The sequence below is a fragment of the Siniperca chuatsi genome, linkage group LG16 (genome assembly GCF_020085105.1).
Source record: "Siniperca chuatsi isolate FFG_IHB_CAS linkage group LG16, ASM2008510v1, whole genome shotgun sequence".
In the NCBI taxonomy this organism is placed as follows: Eukaryota; Metazoa; Chordata; class Actinopteri; order Centrarchiformes; family Sinipercidae; genus Siniperca; species Siniperca chuatsi.
This window is the reverse complement of record NC_058057.1, coordinates 8,807,388-8,823,774: the sequence shown is the minus strand read 5'-3', so window position 1 is coordinate 8,823,774 and position 16,387 is coordinate 8,807,388. Positions and strand designations below refer to the sequence as shown.

Genomic DNA, 16,387 nt, shown 5'->3' with positions numbered 1-16,387 from the left:
AATGAGAAAGCAACCTACAGTGTGGAACCTAAAGAAAAGTTCAAATAGCTCATTTCGAATGCAGACCAAGGAAGGAGGTGTGTTTTATACACATCACGGGATCGAATCACAGAGTGTAATGGCTTGGTTTTGGCTATGTGTTGCCCCTCAACAGGTGACTATCTCCGTTGATGGGATCCTCACTACCACTGGCTACACCCAGGAAGACTACACCATGCTGGGCTCCGATGATTTCTTCTACGTGGGTGGGAGCCCCAGCACTGCCGACCTGCCCGGGTCTCCAGTTAGCAACAATTTCATGGGCTGCCTCAAAGAGGTAGGAGGGATTTAAAGGATTTTTTTTTATCATTCCCAATATTATATCTGCATTTGCATTACATTATTCAGTGCTTCAGGACTTTTGTCATGCATAAATGTGCAGCCACGTACAGATGCTTTCTTAGTGTTTACATAGCCAGTGCAGCTGTTTTAGATATGGACAAAAATAATAATCAGTATATTTTCCCTGGAAGGAAGGGAAAGGAGAAGAAAATAAAATTGCATTATCAATTAAAGCTGCTGAGTTTGGCAGAGGAAGTATCAGACTTTCAATATTCCCTCGCTTAATCTAATTCATAACACTTACTGCAGTTTGTGTGTGAGAAAATATCCCAAAATTGCTTCTGTCACATGTAATTTGCAGCATCAGCTTGAGTGTGCCGCTAAAACACTTCCCAATGGGCAGCAAACTGAAAGAAATATTTGCCTATGATGAAATACGAAAAAGCCTCGTTGTTTCGGGACATTTATAATGTATTTACTGGCTCTTTGAGCTTGTGAGTAGAGCCAAAAAATACATTAAGTGCCCTGTTATTTACATTTTGCTCATCATTACTTATTCTGCAGCAAGTAATGATAATAAAGGGAGGACTGTTAGCTCTCCAGAGCTGTAAAAAAAAAGTCTACATCGATTTCTGCAGTTTAGCAGCAGTCTCAGATATAGCATTATGTTTTTACTTGGCACTGGGTGTAAGTATGTGTCTTTGTGTAGGGGCTGCAGTATGGAACATTGCGTTAATTGGAAACTACACTTCATATTCTCATTATCAGCGTTGGTAATGTATGTCTGTTTGATCATACATGTGGTCCTCTGTATCTACCTGCACTGAAGTTTGTTTTCACATTGTGTTTTTCGAGTGATAACATTTGAAGCCGTGGTCTTGGACAGCTCTGTTAACGGTGTTAAAACGAAGGTCAGTTCTGAGGAAATTCCAGGACTAATGTGCCTTAGGTGATTGGAATGCTGCCAGGAAAATGTTGCCATAGTTTGCTGTTATGGCAGATACAGTTATGTTTGATGAAATGGCATTTCTTGCTCTATCTGAAAGTAATCTCATAATGGGCCAGGATATAAAGCTCTGGCAGTGTAATAATTTTTGATGCTCACAACAATTCACAAAATTTTGACTAAAATCACTGAGTATAATTTTTCCTCTCTTAGTATAGGATAATTTTGCTTGTAGAGTTTGTGGCAGCAAACTCTACATGTAAAATATTTGTTTTCTTCAACCATGGAAACAGAACATCCTAGTTCATGTTTTCATTTAAAAAAAAAAAAAGAAAAAATGTGTGTAAACGCTGTGACACAAGGTCACAGGGATGAAACACTACAAGCACGTTTGAGCATTACGGTTCATTTTTGACCTTCGAATCAGCAGCTGACCAAACAATCTTGTGATACACAGTGTGTTGCTTTCTCGTGAAAATCTTATTAAAAGACAGCAAAAGCCACAGAAACGATCATGAAGTGATAACTATGCTATCAACCTTATTAACACTGCTTGTAGAGGCCTAGTTTTGTACTGAACTAAACGTAACAAGTTGAACCGGCAAGCCACTGAACATACTACTGAACTGAAATCAGAATCAGCACTGAATGACACTGCATTATAACCAGTGATGTGTTCACTTACTGATGAACGTACCAAGTGCATTTGAATGGTGATTTGATGTCGCTTAGCATAAAAAAAAGTGAACAAACTACATATTCCGTGACAAGGAATCTTTTTACTGAAATGAACTCAAATATTTGAATTAGCAAAATGATCTGTAATTTCCACCTCTAACACTAAACCTCTTGCTCCTTCCAACAGCATTTATGGTCCAAAGTGTGTTGATTAAAAGCAAAATAAAAGTTGCAAATAAAAAACGATTTGAATCTGGTGAGCAACATCTTAATGATACGTCTGTGCCCAATAACCACCACTAAGCACTGTGCAGTGGTTTTCCTGAAAGACATTTTAATACTGCTGGAATCTTTTAATCTTATTTCTCTATCAAAACAAAATGTAAACTGTGATGATTGTAGCCCAGATAATCATACTATGAAATTTATTGGCACATGCCCACTTTGTACGGTTCTTAAAAAGATTTCTTTCTTGTGGATATTTTTTTTTTTTACACATTCAGAAAGTTTACTTTAACCCAGCTGATGGAATTATGGCTACAGAAATTCACATTTTATTTGCGTGGCATCTCAACACCCTTCATAATATTTTTAAGTTTACTATAGGGACATTAATATGCAACCTTGTCTCAGGCTGGCCCTTCTCCTGGCTGTTTTTCCCTTCCATCACAACCTTCTCAATTCTGACAAGAGCCAGTAAGTCTAGTGATGTGCTGCCAAGCTCAGTCGAGCACCTTCCAACGTGCCTTTCATTTAGCCAAGTTAGCTTCCATCAGACCAGAATACACTCTCTGACTTCATCTTGTGCACACACACACAAGCAGCCTTGTTTGGGTAATGGTTAAGAAAAAGTCACCTTGTCTGCATTGTTTTCTGTTTTGACTGAGTGGCTCAGGCTGCTGTTCTTCCAGTCATTACCACATTGGCTAATGCATCCCTGGTCCATCCTCAAGCTGCTATGACAATTTGTCTCTCTCTGACAGACACATATACAGTGCATACGTTTCTACTGTTACCCGAGGCTCCATGAATTAAATAGTTAACATATCCTGAGCTTTGACTTCACTCAAATGTCCCTGTGATCATTAACATCCTGTGTTTTGTCTTAGGAAAATGGCTCAGTTGATTGTTTGCTTTCAGTCTGTGATTCCCAGCGTACAGTAAAGCACAAAAAGTGCCAAAATGATACAAATAGAAATGAGGGGGACCTTTTAAAACAAGGGTAAGAATGATCAAAGAATTATAGATGAACAAATACATTAATGGTCCACCGGGTGTGCAGCAAAGGGAATTATCATAATAAATAACCAAAGCATACACCCTGTGATGAAAATTGTCCTTCTTATGGTATTGTATTTCAAGACATTTGTGCTTTTGCAACATGGTAGGATTTGCTGATTCGCAGTTCTTGACAGCCATGGAAGTCAGTCCAGCGCAAAGCATGAAACATAAATAAGCACTTGGGTCAGTATTGCAAGCAGGCTTGTCAGCTATATATGGTTGATGGTTTCACAGCAACTAAACATGGCCTTACTTATGCTCATGTTCCACACGTACAATACCAAGCTAAATAATCAAAGAATTAAAGTCGAAGATATACTCAAAGAAATACTTACATTCAATCCTAATACTTCCTTAGAGGTATCATTTGCGTATTCACATATCTTTAAAAAATCATGATGCCATTTTGAAATGAAGCATCATGCTGAAAGTTGTGTATTTACTACGATATCTACACCTTCCCTCAAACATCTAAATCTGATCACTATGTATGTGATGTATGTGTGTTTATAGTAACCATGACATGAATTTTATTCTTGTATATAAAATGTTTAAAGCTGGATTAATCAGTTATTTTGTATCCACTTGGGGTCCGAACTCCATAACAAGCTAAATATCGCACATGTTTGACATATTACAGCCTCATAAAGTTGATATGGCTAATGTGTTAGCTAATAGTTGCCTATTAACACATCCAGCAGACATGGAGTGACATTACTATAGCATTCATTTGGAGTCATGTCCAATGTTGAGTCTTCTTTTGGCTCTGTTTTTGGTCTCCACCAACTACTGAGAAAAATATCTAGCACTTTAGCTGCTAAATGTTCCTCAGTGTTCATCAGATAGTCGCTATCTTTTGTCTGTCTCTGAAAAAGAGCTTTTTGTCTGGAAATAGCTGCCCGCACAGCTGGAAACGAGGCTGATGAGAGCTGTGAGACTGAACCAAAACAGTGAATTTGCACACCAGAAAACCAAAGCAATGAAAGCTGCTAAAATGCTCCGTGCTGCTTAGGGGAACTTTTCCACATTACATGTATTCATTTGACCCATTCTATATATAAAAATATGCAAATCCATTAAAGTAAAGAGCATGTTTGCATATTTAATCATGGGCAGTTCCATCTTCCCTGTGTTTCCAATATTATCCGAACAAGTGTGACTCAGCATGAGTTGGCCCTTGAAAGAGAGCGTCGGGTGGACAGAATCATGGAGGTGATTCACCATGTGGTTGGGTAGCGGTAGTATTGTCGCGATCCTCAACTGTTCATCATACGTTGCTCCATTAAGCAGGCATGATGCCAGCTGCTACCCAGTACCTTGTAAACTGTTCACAACCTGCATTGTGCTCTCCACTTCATACTTATATTCATTCACAGTATCTCTTTTGTCGTTGTATGAACTTGAAGTGTGTTTCTATGCACTGTATTGTGTGTTTTGCATGCATGCTTTCATCTACATGTACTTCCTGTGCATCATCTCTTTGTCTCTCTGACTCTCTCTTGCTCTCCTGCACTCCTACACCATATTTATTCCTTCCTGCCCCCTCCACCTCTTCCTTTGGATTCAATATCCCCAGATAATGAGGGAATGATTCAGTTGAGTTTGGCCCATTGCTCGGATCAGAGTGCATCAGTATTTCTGTCTGACTGTGTGTGTGTAATGTCTGGCTAGAGCGCTTCAAATGCTACTGAAGCAGGAATGTTGGTGCATATTGGTCTCTGTTCACTATGAGATAAAAAAAAGTGCATCACTTAGAGCTGATGAATAAGCTGATGGAGGCATGTGTTGCTGCAGCGAGCGAATGGCTCCCTTTCTTTTCTCTCTGACAACAAAAGAGATGCTGCGTGCTGCCATCACAACCCTTCTCTCGTTCAGTCTCCACTGCACTCATCAGCCCCTGTAGGCTACATGGGATGTCATCCGTGCGCAACACACACACACACACACGTCCCACCTACGCTCATGTTTTGCCATGTGGGCTGCAGCGTGTCACGTGACAGAGGGCCAGTGGGCAGCCTCGGGTCAGTCTGATGTTTGCAGTGCCATGCAGTCAGTGCCCCCCAATCAGCTCGCCCGCCATCCAGCCCTTCCTTCCGGTGTCACAGGGCACCCGTGGCGGTACTGGAGCTGTGCAGTGGCAACTTGTGTCAGACTGTGGGGGCGGCTGGGGCATGTGCTGTCATCTCTGCTGAGAGAGGAGGAGCTGCGTGCAGGAGATGGAAGAACAGAAGGAAGGTGATGAGTAACAAGCAGAGAAGCAGGTATGTGAGGATAGAAGGTGTGAGTATTAAAAAAAAGGGGGGGGGTGAGGAGTGACAGAACATAGGTGAAGACAGGTGCAGGTGAGGTGAATCTCAGCGGGTGGGAGACAGAAACAGAAAACCACTGATATGGACGGAGATCAAGAGAGTGATGAATAAGTGAGAGGAAGAGGAGAGAGGGCAAGAGACCAATATTTGGCATTTGAGAGGAACACTGTCGTCATCAGTTTTGTGTTAGTCACCACAACATGTTCAGGCAGCGCTTGTTTTTTCCTCCAATACAAATTCAAATGTCACCCTGTCCTTTTAATTATTTTACTTTTTAATGTCCCCTTAGAGGCCCAAACAGTGATGGATGGGTAAAAACCTCAGACTTTAATGGAATTCCCTCACCAAGATATTTTTAAATCCTGGAGTCAGTGGCCCAGGGATCATAATTACACCTATGATAACTGATAGCATATGAGATGAGATATAATTTTTTACTGTTGACAAAATTGGAACCTCCTCTTCCTTTTTTGAGGCCTTTTAGATCCATTGGGTAACCTTTATTTGACAATGATAAAATGGATGTAATTATAGAAAACATGTTAACAACTCCTTGCTTCAGACTCAATGGCAACCTCACTGCAGTTACACTGTGCCGTATTACAATTACTGTGCTCCTTATGAGATGATCTCACACTAACTTTCTACAGGAAATTAAACACATACTGTTCTAAGGCTAATCTCTTCATTACACAATGGTGACCTAATCCTATAATTTACGACTTTTGCCAGAAAATCAATTGCGGGCGTGCTTTCATTGAGTAACATTTTTGTTCTCCTGCAATGTTAAAAGTGCCTGATGAAGAAAAACATCAGGCTGAATATTGAAACCTGTGCTATTGGTATATTCCCTTAGGAGGAAGTTTTGGAAATATGCGTATTCACTTTCTTTCCAAGAGTTAGAGTAGAAGATCGATAGCTACTCTCATGATTGTACGCTAAATATGAAGCTAATGCCAAGCGATGGTTAACTTAGCACAAAGTTTACTGCACTTTTTTATTATATAGTTTCTATTCAGTTCATACATAAAAAGTAACTCAAAGTGCTTTTGTATCTTAAGCTAAATGAGAAAATAAAGACAATGAACAAAAACACCTGGGGAGTAGTCCCCGTGATACAAGTCAAACGGTACAGTTTAATCAGTTAAACGATGAAAGACTCCATCACTGAAGTTCAACTACATGATGGACACGGTTAGTTTATTCTGGATAGGCTGAAAACACAGCAACGTGGGCTAATGCTACCAGCACCCTAGTTGTAGGGCATAGTTCAGTATTGTGCAAACAGTTGTAGTGTGTTACGAATGCAGCAGTAGTGATGCTCAGAAGTCAATAGCATGTCTGGCTCTGACAGAAAACCTTGCTATCAATTCTGTCAGTCAAGATATAAGCATTCTGAGATTTGCTAAGGGCTCACAGAACTTCAACCACAACCAACATGAGATTAAAATGAATTCCAAATTCTGGTGTGAACCCTGGCACTGGCATTTTGGGAAAAATGTAGAACTCAGCTGTTGGATTCAGTATTTGAACAACGGTACAAGAGAGTTGAAGCCGGTGAGCTTATGAACTTGAAGATGAGCTTTCAGTGGATCAGTGGTTTGGGAATGGCCTTAGAAAAGGAGGGAAATTAACTAATTGGTTTCAGAATAAAGAAAACTCTAGTTTTGAGAATTAAAGCATTTGCTGTTAAGTACTGAATCTAAGAGTGCAACAGTTAATCTTATCTTTTCTAGCTGCAGTGCAGGTGGTGCTATTTTCAAATGTACAGTTTGTTTACTTGTGAGACAGATTTGTTGAGGAAAAATGTGTGTGTGTGTGGGTATGTATATATATATATATATATATATATATATAGTCACTCCCTGCAATGAGTACATCATAACAAAGAAGGAAGTGACAGAGGTAAACTCTTTCCCCAGGTGGAACCCTAGAATTATACATGTATGCTGATGCTACATTTGCAGGGAGGGTATGAGCAAGTTCATGTGACAGACTGAATGGAACGCCTCACTGTGTGTGTGTTTGACAGGGTACTGTATGTGTCACAGTGATGAGTGTATCATGTAGCACAGCTAAAGGTGCCTGCCTGAACACATTTTGCAGCATTCCCTGTAGTTTGCCACATTAAAGGGTAATTTCACCCAAATCACATTCCAAAAACACATTCTCACTTGTCCCTATAGCAGTATCTAGTGATACAGTGTTTTGGTTTTATGTGCGAGGATAAGCCAATATTTCAGATATCCACTGCTGAAACTGCTGCTGCCAATCCAATACAGTAGAGGTAAATTCAATTGTATTTCTTGTGCTTATAGTATTGTAAAATTACATATGAAAAACTAAAAAGCTTATTGGCTTGGCAGAAGTCTCACTGGCTAACATCTCAAAAACTCGCCACATAAAACCAGAACTATCTGTATACCTACGTACAGTGGCAAGAGGGAAAATTGGGAAGACATGTTTGTTGTGATTTGAGTGAACTTACCCTTTATTATTGGTGCACTGTCACATCCCAATCATTGTAACATTGTAATTAGTCATGTTGCTCCCAAGTTGTTACTGAAAACTCATCAGTTCTGTCACTCATCCACTTATAATATTTACCCACTGTCTATTGTTACATTGACCTGCACTTATACTACATGTATTGTATGTGTCTCTGTCTGTGCAGTTGCATTGTATTTGCACATACAACTTTTTGTGTGCTTGTGTGTGTGTGTGAGCAAGTAGAGATCTCTGCAAAGCTTCATGAGCACCTTGTGTGTGTCTTCACTCCACTTCAGTGGAATTACCCTGCTTCTTCATTAATACTGGGGCTAAATCAGCAGCTGACAGCAGCTGTGGCCAGGGCCAAGAGGACATGAGCACTGATCTGAAGTAGATTAGGGAGGATATTGTTCTGTGTGTGTGTTTGTATGTGTGTATGTGTGTGTTTGTGTGTCGGTGCATGCACACTTTGCGCTTCCACCCACCTGCCCTTCCCTCACCCTTACCAGGGCCCAATCAATACTCCATCCTGGAGCAGAGATGGAGGATCTCGTCTTTATGGAGTCGTTACAGTCCCCTGTGTGTGCGTTATAAATGGGCCCCATAAGGCTGTTGATAGGCCGACGGATAGCGTAGCAAAGCAAAGCCTTAACAAAGGAAAAGATGAAGTACACACAGCCGCAGTAGTCAGTTCCTCTTTTATAACATCATTTTGATTACCTTATTGATCAGCCTGCAGCAGAACAGACAAAATCATAATCCCAAAACATATCGGGAGCTGGCTGATTGTAAGATTAGTACACCCCAGAATAACATTGCAGTGCCTGGGAGAGTTTGTAAAGACTTTCCACTGTCAAGAAAACTAAGATAGAGAGCAAGGTTTTCATGAGTTAAGTAGACAAACTGTGTTTTTTTAGAGAATAAGAACTGCTTGTTGAGATGGAGACCTTGTGTAAGGGAATCACAGAGATGAATTATTCTTTCCATGTCTAGAAAATTATACTTACTCTCAAAGACAGAGACGGAATGCCTTGGAACTTTGGCAAGTTTGAGCGATTTACATCTAAGAACTGCACAGTGACCATCACGGTACTGTTAAAAGAGTTCTACATTGCAAATGAGTAGCATTAAAGCATCTCTTTCTTCTCTCTTTCTCTTTTCATGTAATATTCAGTTTGTTCTCTTGCCCACGAGTTGTCTAAAAAAGCATGCTGAAAGCTGAATGCAAGGTATTTGGCTTCAGACTAAAACACATAAAAACATCAGTTTTTCAGAGACGTCAGTAATGGGGGTTAAATCTAAAAGAATTTTCAGCTACAGGGCAGCTACAACATTTCTGTGAAATATAATTAATTTAATGTTTATCATAATTCAGAAAGTACATTGAATTTGACAGTTGTTTGGGTAGCTTCAACTCTAAATGTTGCCACTATTGATTGACAATAATCAGCGAGCCAGATTATGCCAAAATGTTCTCTCAAATCTAGAGTTTAGCTGATAATCACATGCAGGCAAAAAGAACAAACAGAGATGACCCCTCAAACCATGAGTCATATTAGCATGCTTAGCATACTCAAACATTGCAGCAGCTTTAGGGTGGATTTTTCTAAATGGATTTATTGCTGGAAATGTCCTTGTAGAGCTGAAATGATTAGTCGATTAATCAATTAGTCGATCTTCAGAAAACTATTTTGATAAGCTATTTATCGTTTAAGTGATTTTATAAACAAAAATGCCAAACATTCCCTAATTCCAGCTTCTCAAGTGTAAGCATATTCTGCTTATATTTGTCTTCTGTGTAATCAACTGAAATATTTGGGGTTTATACTGTTTGTTTGACAAAACAAGCACTTCTGAAGATGTAACCTCAGGCTTAAGGGAATTATGATATTTTTCACTATTTTCTGACAATTTATAGACAAATCCGGGTTGTAGGCAGATGTAAACAAGCCGCCATTACAACAGTGGCACCTTACTTCTAAACCTGCGTATAACACTGTAATGTACAGTATGTAAACTTATTAAGCGCTTTTGCACACAAGAAATCTGTCAAATAGATCCTGTAAAACCTTTTACGTGTTGAAAATGTATTCATCAAATGCCATTAATATAAAGGTTATAGTCTAAAAAACCTTTCAACTAAATTTAACAGACGGTTAGATGTCTCTTCTGTTCCGTGCTGTTCCTCCAACAGTAAACTTCAACTATGGAAAAAACTATTGGAAAATAAAAGCCACAAGCCTCTGCTGCACAAAATCAATTTTACTTTACCATTAATTCCTCATGTTTCGATCGAATTCCGAGTGCTATGCCGACAATGGGGCTGACTGTGGACCGCTAAAGACCGAGCGATCTGCCTACACGGGGTTAATGGTGAGCCACCACCCCGCATATCTCTTCCTAGCTGGGTACTCAACAGTAATGCATGTTTCCAATTTCTATTAAATTAAACTATTTTTTTTTTAATTGTTCTGTTTACAGAGCAACAAATCATGGAGTTTGAAGATTTTAATGATAAGCTAATTCCTGCTGGATTTAATCACTAATTAATTACCGGATCTGACAGATGCAGTACATTAATGTTTTTTCCCCAAAGGCTGTGTCATAATTCATTTCAGACCAGGGCTTTGAGACTGAATAACTTCCACATTCACACAGACTATCTTCATACATCGGAGGGGGCGACTGCCGACTCTGCATAACCCAACATCCATCCAACATCTATGCTTTCATTGTCAGTATAAGTGTGTTCAGTTCCATTCTGCTACCAGAGTAATGGCGGTGTCGCTTGACAGGGCAATATATAAATCCCCTGCCGGATTTCTATAGAACAAACGATTCATTGATGAATCAAGAAAATAATCAACAGATTTATCAAATAATCTAAATAATAATTAGTTGCAGCCCTTGTCCTGTGCATCTCTAATGTAGCTTTCTGTTCATACAATCATATACTTTGTTGCAGGTAGCCTAAATTGACTGTATTTAATATGAAAAGTAGTATTGTGTTGTGCATTGCCAGTAGATTAAGTGCTTGACAAAGTGTGTGGTAAGTATTTTGTTGTGTGTCATGTTCAGGAGATGAAGCGTGGTCATTAACCGCATTGACAGCTACATCACTGTGTTTGTACTGTACACAGACGCACACCTATACAAACATACACGCAAGCGTATTTTGAGTGCCAGTGGTACATACTGGCCTTACAGGATTTAATTTTCGAGATCTCTCCCTCTTTTTCTCTCTATTTGCCTCCTGACATATTTTCTTTCCTGTGCAGTTTCCTTCTCTTCTGCTGCCCTTATTCCCACCAGCCGGTCTTTCTCTCCCCATGGTTTTTCTCCCTCTTTCCCCCTCTCGTCAGTCCTCCCCGGCGCTCGGGTCACCTGTGTTGATTTACTGTCAAATCTTCCAGGATTATCAGTAATCCCACAGCAGTGAAATCTGTTTGCCAACAGATGTGCTCCCTCTAACAGTGTTGCAGTTTCCTGCGCACACACTGCCCTATATACCAGAAAAAGCCTGTCTTCCTCCCCACAAAAGAAAAAAACATTAATTTTCCGCCTCAATGGATTCCAATTGACAACATTCTACTCTCCTTTTCTGTGGTATTTTGTTGGATTTGATTATAATGTGAGGCTGCTTTCTACTTTTGTGGATTAGGGGGTTGGAGCAAATTTATTGTGGGTAAATAGGTATGATATTAGGTATATGCTCACAGGATCACCGACACTCCCATGGGGTTTCACCCCATGTTCATGCTCTTTTTGAACATTACAAGGAATGATAATTTAGCCATCCCTTCTCACGCTTCTCAGTCGGCAGGTGTTCAATCACACGAAAATACAGTCATGGATTTGTGTACAATCTTCTTTTCATCTCGGATAGATTGAAGTTGAAATAGAAAATGACTGAGAAACAAATTGGGCCACCCACAGCTTAGAAGATATTAGTTTTATCGATTCAGCTGTCCTCGAATTGGCAGTATGTAATATTGCTAGAGTATGATGCTATAATATTACAGTTTGTATTACAGTGCAATTCATTCGCATGGAAATAAATATTTTTCAACCATTACTGCACTGGCAAATTATCCCCTACAGTTGTGAAAAAAACAAAAACCCTGTAAGACACGATTCACACTGAGGTATAATCATCATCTTTACACTTGCATGCTTTACATGTATTTGTTATGCATATATCAGAAGACTCCAACCCCTGTATTTCTTCCCCAGGTGGTGTACAAGAACAACGATATCCGCCTAGAGCTGTCCCGCCTCGCCCGCATTGTGGACCCCAAGATGAAACTCCAGGGTGACGTGGTCTTCAAGTGTGAAAACGTTCCCACGCTCGACCCCATCAACTTCGAGACCCCGGACTCCTACCTGGCCTTGCCGAAGTGGAACACCAAACGCGTGGGCTCCATCTCCTTTGACTTCCGCACCTCCGAACCCAACGGGTTGATACTCTTCACCCACGGCAAGCCCCAGGACCGGCGGGACGCAAAGGGCCAGAAGAACAACAAGGTGGACTTCTTTGCGGTGGAGCTGCTCGATGGAGGGCTCTACCTGCTGCTGGACATGGGCTCCGGCACCATCAAGGTCAAGGCCACACAGGCTAAGGTCAACGATGGCGCCTGGCACCATGTGGACATCCAGAGAGACGGTCGCTCAGGTAAAAATGGAGGGGAAAGGGAAGGAAGAGAAAAACAGCTTCTAAGATAATACCACAGCAGAATTAGAAACTCCATTTTCATTTAACTTCACTGTCATGGGTTGTTAAAATTATTAAAGTTAACTCTGATCAGCTTGGTGTTTTGGGAAGGCAATGGGGTCTCGTTATATCACTGTTTTTCATTTCTCTCTCTCTTTTACACACTAGCACAAGTCCATAATAAAGAATGGCTTCAATCAGGAAACTGAACTCCTGGCTCAATTAAAAATATGTTGCCTTTGGCTATATAGTATATGAATTTATAGGCAGAGCTGACAAGGCAAATAACAAACTGCTAGACTACAGAGTAATCAAACCAAGAGAAATAAAGGTACGCTCCTGTACAATATATCCTAAAATACTGAGTGAGCAGAAGAACTAGTATTTCCTGCAGTATTGCTGTAGCAACTTTGTTATATATTAGTTTATAGTGAGTGGGTATCATCATTCATTGTTTCAAATTGGAAACCTACATTTCGGGGAATAAATGACAAAAAAGATACATAATAATGTTCATAACAACAGCAATTGATATATTGATTATTTTATCAGGTAACTAGAAGTTAAGTCTCTAAAATGTCAAAAATAATAACAAATGCCCATCCTCCATGCCCTTCACTACTCGAGGCCAAAGGGCTATTTTTAAATAGCAAACAGAGTTAATTCTGACCAAGAGTCATCAAAAGTATTTAATAAATAGATTTGAGAGGCTGCAACTATAGGACGGATTGCCATAAAATATTGTACAGACATTCATGGTCCCAAGAGGATGAATCCTACTTTGGGTGATCCCCATATCTTTCCTCCACAACTTTACCATTCTACAACATTAATAATGATGGTTCAACAGGTTTTAATCTACTGAAATTATTTAGGTTAATGGAAATTCAAATTAAGAAAGAAATAATTATTAATAATTCTATTAAGTAGATGTAATTATGTACACTGTAGACTCACTGCAGCTGTCACAATTTGAACTGCACCAGCTGCAAGAATCAAGGTTGTAATCATGGTAGCGCTTATTTCAGCTTTTTCCTGCATCACAACCACAGGACGATGAAAACTTCCTCAATATATTAATTTCATGATGATTTATTGCTGGGATAAAGTCATACTTCTCTCTAGATAGCTACTATTTCCCCTCGCTTCCTTCCATCTGTATGTCGTCTGACCTCAAAACATGGCCAAATACGAAAGTATTAGAAGAAGATTATATTAGAGAAAAGGGTTAGAAACTTCTGTTGCCTTGAGCTCCAAACCCAACACAATCTCTGCATTAGGTGGGATCCTCCAGAGAACTCGTGTGTGTTAGTCGGTGCTACAGCCTGTGTTATATATCAGGTTAGAGCAGCCAATTTAGCCGTGTGTCAGAGCTCACTGCTTTGATTAATCACCGGCACAGCCCCCAGTGCGATAGCAGAGTAGAAAGCAGGCGTTTCATAGGGAAAAAGAGGAATTAGACAGATATATGGATACCAGACTGAGAGATGGTTAAAAACAGGCATAATCACACTTGTGGCTTGAGTGAAATGTTAACAGGAGTTGTAAGTGAATTGAATTTCTGGTCCACACAGAACTCTAGCCAGAATCTCTCTGTCTGGCTGCAAGGTAATTGTATCACAAGCAAAATGTGAGAACTCACAAAACGCTGTTTTCAGCAAGCTAAATTTGGGCTTTGTGGAAAGTTTACTTGACCTGTGTAAGGGCTGATAGGGAGGTGCAGATAGAGCTAATTTGTACAAGAAGAAACAATATGAATGTAAACCCTCTTTTTCTTCTTTCTTTAATTAAGTACTTATATTTATAGGCCCAATCTGCAATTTTTAGGCCACATTAATTACAAGTGTACATGCATATGTAATTGAAAAGTTTGACTTACTGAATTCTTTAATTTTTTTTTGGTTCATTAAGTGATCATGATTTAATTTTGGTGTCTGTGATGTAATCTGTTGTCACGGCTCCTTTGCATTACAAATGCATTGGTGGAATTGGATTTATTATATTCCATTCTGTTGATAATGCATGTGTACAGGAAAAGTAAGTGTGTTTCTTTGTTTTGCTAATTATCTGGCGGTTTGACATTCATAAACCTTGTCAAATCAGCTTTGTCTTAATGCATTTGGGGTTCTATGGATGTATAAAGATAAATAAAATATAAAATTGTCTCAGGAACATACCCTGCAAATAATATTTTCTAGTGGTCTTAGTGCTGATGTAGATCACATGCTGAGACGTTGTGCCAGTGGAGTGCATTTTGTTTTTTTCCCTGGCTGTTTTATTTTTTCTGCCCCCCATTCTGTAATTTTGTGACTCAAATAGAGTTCCCCTGAAGGGAGTGCTACAAAGTTGGTGATCAGTGCAATTTTGGCTGCCAAACATAGGTTTGCACCTCCACCTACTCAGACTACAGGCGTGCTGTGCTATTTTTGTCAGCCTCTTTCACAACTTTATTGCTCTTGTTCACCAGCACCTCCAATTTGTTAGAGGTTTCAATATTACCTAAAATCTTTAGACTATAAATTTCTATATGTCTTTTTTTTTTTTTAGAAAAAGACCAAAAAAAAGCATATTATAGGAGTAGATTACATGACATGCACATTCTTGGAGTGTAGTACCAGGCCAGTATTTAATATTGGATTTTTCTTGCAGGCATCATCTCAGTAAACAGCCGCCGGACCCCTTTCACAGCCAGTGGAGAAAATGAGATCTTGGACCTGGAGGGGGACCTTTATCTGGGAGGTCTGCCCGACAACCGGGTGGGCCTGGTGCGCCCCACTGAGCTCTGGACTGCTATGCTCAACTACGGTTATGTGGGCTGCGTCCGGGATCTGTTCATCGACGGACGCAGCAAGGACATCCGGCAGATAGCTCAGTCCCAGAATGTGACCGGCATCAAGTCTTCGTGTAGTAAGGTGACGGGGAAACAGTGCGACAGCAACCCCTGCAAGAACAATGGAGCATGTAAGGAGGGATGGAACCGCTTCATCTGTGACTGTACTGGAACTGGCTTCTGGGATAGTACCTGTGAGAGAGGTGAGACTTCTTTCCAATCATTCCTCTCTGTGTGGTGAGTGTGTTTTCTCTCATATAGTGATTATTTCAAAATCTTATTGGGTTTGTCAGAAGGCTTATTGATTTGTTAGTAAAGGGCTTTTTAAAGGGGGTACAGCAGCTGTACTCCTTTTACGTGCTAAGAAATCTATTTGGTGAGTGTGCTTCTGGAATAGTGTTGTATTCCTTTCCAACAATATATTTGTGTTGGTTACAAGATGCAAAAATGCTGACAGTAGGTTGAAATATCTTTTCTGTTATCCTAAAGATGGTTGTAAAGGCAGTGATGTAGCCACTATCAGCTAACAATAGCTTTTCCAAGAAAGTGGACAGTGCTCTGTTTTAGTAGACAGGCAGAAGTGTGACTTGGGACACTTCCCTCACAATATTTATGGAAGCTTTGCTGAAAGATTTAATAGGATTTCACTTTTCTGCCAAGTGGCTTTAGAAAACTGAAGCTTTTTTTTTTGCTGGTGAAGGTTCTGCAGTGAAATTGAACTTCTCTGTGCTGGCGAAATGGGCTCTCCTTGTCTGGGTTTTAAGAGCTTGGAGGCATTAAGTTTTTATGAGACTGCAGAGATAGGGACACTCCGAGCTGTG

The 16,387-nt window shown here is 40.0% G+C and overlaps 1 protein-coding gene across 13 annotated transcripts in view; it reads left to right on the top strand.

Annotated features, from left to right (window-relative positions):
- The window catches only part of nrxn3b (neurexin 3b), a 280,052-nt gene that overhangs the window by 75,483 nt on the left and 188,182 nt on the right, over positions 1 to 16,387 (top strand). For all 13 annotated transcript variants that reach the window (XM_044168844.1, XM_044168842.1, XM_044168845.1 and 10 more), the window contains 3 exons: positions 155 to 316; positions 12,259 to 12,697; positions 15,386 to 15,769. In XM_044168844.1, the coding sequence (XP_044024779.1) occupies positions 155 to 316; positions 12,259 to 12,697; positions 15,386 to 15,769 (985 nt within the window). The remainder of the gene's footprint in view (positions 1 to 154; positions 317 to 12,258; positions 12,698 to 15,385; positions 15,770 to 16,387) is intronic.